This window comes from Poromitra crassiceps (assembly GCF_964638095.1).
Source record: "Poromitra crassiceps genome assembly, chromosome: 28".
NCBI lineage: Eukaryota > Metazoa > Chordata > Actinopteri > Beryciformes > Melamphaidae > Poromitra > Poromitra crassiceps.
In genome coordinates, this window is record NC_139651.1 from 13,441,147 (window position 1) to 13,447,624 (window position 6,478).

Sequence of the window (6,478 nt, forward strand, 5' to 3'; positions counted from 1 at the left end):
TGTCGAGACTCTGGATCATTTTCCAGACAAAGATGGTGCCCAACAATAAAACCTCCCTTTGAATGGAGAAGCTCCTTTTCAAAAATGATTTCATGTCTCGGATTAGCCCCAACATTATGTCTGGGAAATGTGGGACATCTCAGACACAATGCACTCATTGTCCATCGAATTCTCACAATAGCTTCGGTAAAGTCCAATCTCAAAATCTTGCGTCAATAAGTGTTTTGGATCTTAGGTGTAGAAGTGCTTTGACGTACTCAGAGGGTTAAATCTAAAATGCTGACAGCAGCACAAAAATGTTACGGAAACTAAAACCAACAAAACAAAACGAACAAAAAAAAAGAAAGAGCGAGCCAGAGAGGGGGGAAAAAGTGAGAGAAAGAAATGAAATAATGAAAAGTGCACCAGATTTAGTTATAAAATGTTAACTAAACTGTTTCATTTATGCATGCAGCTTATCACACCCCAGTGATGCCAAAATAGAAAGGAACTTAATTCCATTTACACAAGTTTCAAAATACACACCACTTCATTTTAGAATCTATTTTTTAAAACCTTCATATACTGTATCTCATTAATGACAACAGCGCCCATCTGCACATTTTGAGAAAGTCAGTCTATTCCTGTCAAAGGAGCGCACTAAACACGAGAAAATCAAGTGTCTCGGGCCAGAGTGAGTCGACCTCACACAGAAACAAAAGAAAAACAACAACGGCAACGACAAAACCAAAATGGAAAACCATGTGCCAAAACTCAAAGCAGTAGTTTGTATGGCATCTTTGTGCAGTTCCATCACTTCAGTGGTCCTCTCTGCTCTTTAAAAGAATGTCCGTGAAAGGCTAGAGAGAGAGAGACAGAGCAAGAAAGAGTGAGAGATGTTAAGAAAGAGCGCAGCAATTGTCCCCAGCCAGTGCTACTGTTTCTCCAGCTCACACACGTACATGAGGTGGTCCTCGGGGGACTTCCCGTGAGTCTTGCTCAGGTGGAGCTTGACCGCGTGCTTGCTCGCAAAAGTCCGGTTGCAGAGCTTGCACTGGTACACGGCCGCAACGCTGTCCTCCTCGGGGGAGGGTGACGGGGAGTTGGCCGAGGGCAGGGAGGTGGTTAAGGGGGAGGGCAGGGAAGTCGGTAAGGAGGAGGATAGAGAAGAGGCTAGAGGGTGGCTGGAAGGGTGAAGGTTGGAGAGCAGTTTTTCAGACAGTCCTTTGGTGTGCCGTTGCTGATGGTGCTGCTGCGATATGTGGCTGAGCAGCTGCTCCCCAGAGAGCTTGGAGAGATCTCGCAAACGGAAGCCCAGGTGAGACTCCAAGTGGCTGACGTACGTGGACGGTGAGCGGATCTGGGAGGCGCAGTCGCTGCAGAAGAACACCGGGTGACCCGAGTCCAGGTTCTTCAAGAACTTGGTGCCTCCGGTTCTCCTCAATTGGTATTTGACATTGGCCAGCCAGTGGGATATTGTGGTCATCGAGAGGCCTGTGAAACGGGAAATATGCATCCTCTCCTGTGGGCTCAGGTCCGACATCATATACTTGCCATCGTTTGTTTGTCTCAGACTGGAGGCAAACTGGGCTTGGAGGATGAGGAGGTGTTGAGGGTTCCAGTTGGATTGGCGGCCTTTACGTTTCTGGGCCGGTGAAATGTCGTCTAAATCGTCCTGTGTAGCACCTTCTATATCGGAGCGCTCGGACAGGCTGGTGGGCGTGGAGGACTTGGAGACGGCCTGGCTCTCTGTGAGGTTCCTCAGCATGTCTGAGATGTCTGAGAGGGCGTTTTCTCTCAGAGGGGAGTTGGACATGAAGGAAGCTACCGCTGCCGAGGCTTTGGCCATGGTGACTGTGGAGGAGGGGGAAATTGAGGACGGGGTGGAGGTGGCAGAGGAGAGAGCCGTCAAACCCAAGGAGCCACTGCTGCCGTTTTTGTCGGCACTCTTGCCTTTGGTCAGGTCTATGGGCTGGTCGTTGCTCAGATGTTGCGGGTAGAAGTAGCGGTCTAAGTGGTCGTTGGTGGGCTTTTTGGTCTGTGCTGGGGTAGAAGCGGCCACCGCTGCTTTCTCGGCCAGGCTGTTGCTCATCTTGAACAGCATGCTCATGGGGTCAAGAGAGGGCAGGGCGGGCTTAGCCGCCTTCCCCAGGTGAGCATTCATCACGGACTGCAGGGCGCTCAGAGGGTTGACAAATGGCTGCTCGGGAGGGGGGTGGTCTGTGATGATGGCCGTGCTGCCACACAGGGAAGCTGACAGGGGGGAGGTCACAGCAGTGGACTCCACTCCGTTCTCCATGTGCTCCTTTAGAGTAACATCACCATTTGAATCTCTGTGATTGGCTCCACTTCCATCTCCTCCTGCTAACTTCTCCCCTCCACCCGTGTCCTCGGGGGTTTTGGAGCCTCCTCCTCTCCTTTCTTTCGGGGATTCTCCTCGCGCTGAGTCCCCCGCCTCGCTGTTGCAGGGCGAGGGCGTGGTACGTCTCAGGGGAGATGCCCTCACAACTCCACTGGGCTCTCTCATCTTCTCTTCTACCCTGGACACTTTCTCTGTCACCTTCTTGACCAGCTCCTCCATGGCATGGAAGTTGTTCTTGGGCAGAGGGGAGGTCTGCCGGCTTGGAGGGGAGATCAGAGGCTGATTCTTGCTGGTGTTAGAGAGGATCTCCCCTCCATGGAACATGTATTTGAGGGCGTTGCTCTTGCCGGAGTTGCCCAGAGAGAGCTTCATAATGTTGGGGAGCTGGTAGGCAGCATGAATGCTGGGATATCCGCCCCAGCTGGGAGCTCCATTCTGGGCTTTGTTGATGGCCGAGGTCACTGTGTTCTCCAAGGACTTGAGGATGTCAAACCCCCCTTTAGGACTCTCATCCAGATCCTCCTCAGTCAGATAGCTGTATTTGGAAGAAATATCAAACTTCTCCTCGTCCTCCTCACCCCCTGCCTTCTTTTCTTTGTTGATATTATTGTTGTGGATGATGGACTCTTTAGTACATTCCTCCTCCTTCTCTTCCTTTTTGATCTCCACAGCCATGGCAGTGGGGGAGATGCTGGTCGGGGGAGGAGGTACAGGGGCAGGTGGAGGGGAGAAGGTCGTAGCGGCCAGAGGAACCGACTGGAACTTTTCTTCAAGTGACAAGATGGAGGTAGGGGCTGGGCTGGGCGACTCCATAATGGGTTTGCCTTTTTTAATGGCAGAGTTGGTGACTTTGATAAAGTGTCCAGTCACCATCATGTGAGCGGTCAGCTCTTGCAGTGTATCGTGGGAGCTGCCACACTCCATGCATTTGAGGATCTGCGACTTCCTGGATTCAAACTGCCAGGCGTAGCTGGCACCGTTCTGGTGTCCGTAGCGGTTGTTAGGCGTGATGTAAGGGTTGGAGGCCTTGTGGAGTATGTCATTAGAGTCGGTGAGGGCGTTGGGTTTAGGCGTGCACCCGTTAGAGTCAGGTGAGCTAGGGACGTCTAGCTCGATGGGGGGTCTCTTCCGGGCAGAGGAAATAATCTTAGCTGCCACCGCTGTAACAGGCTCTTTCAGAGGCACTTTCTGGTAGTGTTTCGTCTTGATCATGTGGACGCTGAGGTCCTGGAGGGATTCAAAGGAATGGCCACAGTACATGCACTTCAGAACCTTCTGCGCATCCTCCTTCCCCTCCATCTCGAGCAAGGAACGCTTCCTGGGTTTGGACCAGCGCCTGGTACCCTCGCTGTCCGTCTCGTGGTTATCGTCGCGGTAGTGGCCCATCTCGTTCATGTGCACCGTGAGCTCCACCAGCGTATCGTACGCCCCGCTGCAGTCCTTGCAGCGGAACTTGCTGGCGCCGGTGAAGATGGAGCCGTAGAGTTTGGTGCTCTGCCGGTACAACTGCACGGTGCTGAAGAGGTGGGGCTCCATAGAATGCGCGGTCACGGCCACCGTGGGGTGGTGGACGAGACCCAGCCGGTGTGGTGTGTGGTGGTTCTGTGAGGCCTGCTGGAGGCTCTTTGCCACGGCCGTCTGGTGCCAGTCGTAGCCTCCGCTTCCACAGCTACTGCTACTGCTGCTGCTACTGCTGCTGCTGTGACTGCGAGGGGGCTTCTCTGCAGGGGGCGTCTGGCTCAGGTTCAGGTTCAGCGTGGACCAGTAGGAGTTGGTCAGGAACGAGGTGTAAATCGCCTTCATCTTCTCCAGGCTGTCGGCCACCGGCCCCGTCGTGGCCGAGATGGCGTCGTCCCCGCTGGCCTGGGCGGTGGCGTTTGCCACGGCCGCCATCATGACGGCGGGAGAAGAAGACAGGCAGAGGGGATTCAGCGGGTCCTTGGAGAGGAGAACGTCGTCTTCGTTCTTCAGCGAGGAGATCTCGAAGTCGGACATGCGGTCGCTGGACTCGCTCAGGTGCGACTCGCTGTCCAGCTCCTGGCCGGAGAAGTCGGCGGCCGTGGGGGAGTCGTGGAAGCCGGTCGATCCCGCCGACGACTTCAGGAGGAAGTCCTTGTCGCGACACAGGAACTTGGCGACGGGCTCCTCTCCTTCCGGGGCCGAGTCCTCCTCTCCGTCCAACAAGTTCTCTCCATCAAACAGGGCCGCCTCCTTCTCATCCTCGGGGACGTACGCTGCACAGACAGAGACAACGAGAGACAGAGAGAGATTTGTTAAGAACCAGACTGACAGCATGATCGAATGATGGAGATCGTCTAATTCTGCATTCCTGTGTTTGCTCACAAGGCAGAGACAGCTTCACAACGACTCCAGAGGACACAAAGCAATCAGGCACAGACACTCACAGACAGACAGAGTATTTCATATCATAAACTGTTGCTGTAATTCCATTTTAACTTCCCCGTTTGTATTCGCATTGTTTTCAAATTGGAATCAAGTCGACTCGCCCTCCCTCCCTCCCTCCCTCCCCCCCCCCTTCCCCCCCGCAGGTCTTTGTTCTGTACTGCAGAGAATCAGAGACAGCCAGAGAGAGAGAGAGAGAGAGAGAGAGATGGAGAATGGAGAGAGAAAGATGGAGGGAGGGAGGGAGGCAGAGGGGAAAGATGTCTCTTCAAACACAACTTGCCACCTTATTCTTCTCAAGGGGCAACAGCTTGAAATTAAAAGTAAATGTGAAATTAATGAAGCAGATTGTGGCGGTGGCGTTTCGTTTCTGAAGTAATAAATTACTTGTATCAACCTCGGAGACGGCGGTTCCTGTCTGTCAATTAATATGTCTTACGCTTCTTCTCGCAGACTCTAATGCGTTGCCTAACAGACACACTCGCCATTTAAATTAAGCATGCATTTTCACTCATTACACCGCTCAGCCCTCGCTCGCCTCCTCGTAAATAAAAATGAATGTATGTACGTTTCCCGGCGACAAATCTCTCCCCGCAAAACCCATTTGCTTCAATTACCAAAGATTAGAAAAGTTGAGAGTTATTATTTACAGTTTAGCTTCGGGGAGTGGGCTGGAGGCTTTCAATTTATATTCAAATCCCTCTAGTTTAAGAATAATGCGGCGGAAATCGCACGGAGAAAAGACGTATCGAGACAAATCACAGCGCTTGCCTCTTTGTACGTCTGTGAATGTTTTATTTTGTGATTTAATTCGATCAAAGAAAAATGCAAGAAAAGTTGCACGCTCACACTTTTTGATTAAGGCTGATTTTCTGATCAACAGTGGAAACACACACACACACACACACACACACACACACACACACACAGCTCGTCCTTGTTTTAGCAACTAAAGTGACAGAGAAGATGTTGGAGTGTGCACGTCAGTAGCGTTCCTGTCTGTAACAGAGGAGATGTTGGAGTGTGCACGTCAGTAGCGTTCCTGTCTGTAACAGAGGAGATGTTGGAGTGTGCACGTCAGTAGCGTTCCTGTCTGTAACAGAGGAGATGTTGGAGTGTGCACGTCAGTAGTGTTCCTGTCTGTAACAGAAGAGATGTTGGAGTGTGCACGTCAGTAGCGTTCCTGTCTGTGACAGAGGAGATGTTGGAGTGTGCACGTCAGTAGTGTTCCTGTCTGTAACAGAGGAGATGTTGGAGTGTGCACGTCAGTAGCGTTCCTGTCTGTAACAGAGGAGATGTTGGAGTGTGCACGTCAGTAGCGTTCCTGTCTGTAACAGAGAAGATGTTGGAGTGTGCACGTCAGTAGCGTTCCTGTCTGTAACAGAGGAGATGTTGGAGTGTGCACGTCAGTAGCGTTTCTGTCTGTAACAGAGTAGATGTTGGAGTGTGCACGTCAGTAGTGTTCCTGTCTGTAACAGAGGAGATGTTGGAGTGTGCACGTCAGTAGCGTTCCTGTCTGTAACAGAGTAGATGTTGGAGTGTGCACGTCAGTAGCGTTCCTGTTGGAGTGTGCACGTCAGTAGCGTTCCTGTCTGTAACAGAGGAGATGTTGGAGTGTGCACGTCAGTAGCGTTCCTGTCTGTAACAGAGTAGATGTTGGAGTGTGCACGTCAGTAGCGTTCCTGTCTGTAACAGAGGAGATGTTGGAGTGTGCACGTCAGTAGCGTTCCTGTC

General features: G+C 52.0%; 1 protein-coding gene across 1 annotated transcript in view; it reads right to left on the reverse strand.

Annotated features, from left to right (window-relative positions):
- Positions 1-839: 839 nt before the first annotated feature.
- tshz3b (teashirt zinc finger homeobox 3b) overlaps positions 840-6,478 on the reverse strand; it is a gene marked incomplete at its 5' end in the record, with an annotated part of 57,554 nt that continues 51,915 nt past the window's right edge. The window contains one exon of the mRNA XM_083662319.1: positions 840-4,575. Coding sequence (XP_083518445.1) covers positions 914-4,575 — 3,662 coding nt within the window. The 3' untranslated portion in view covers positions 840-913. The remainder of the gene's footprint in view (positions 4,576-6,478) is intronic.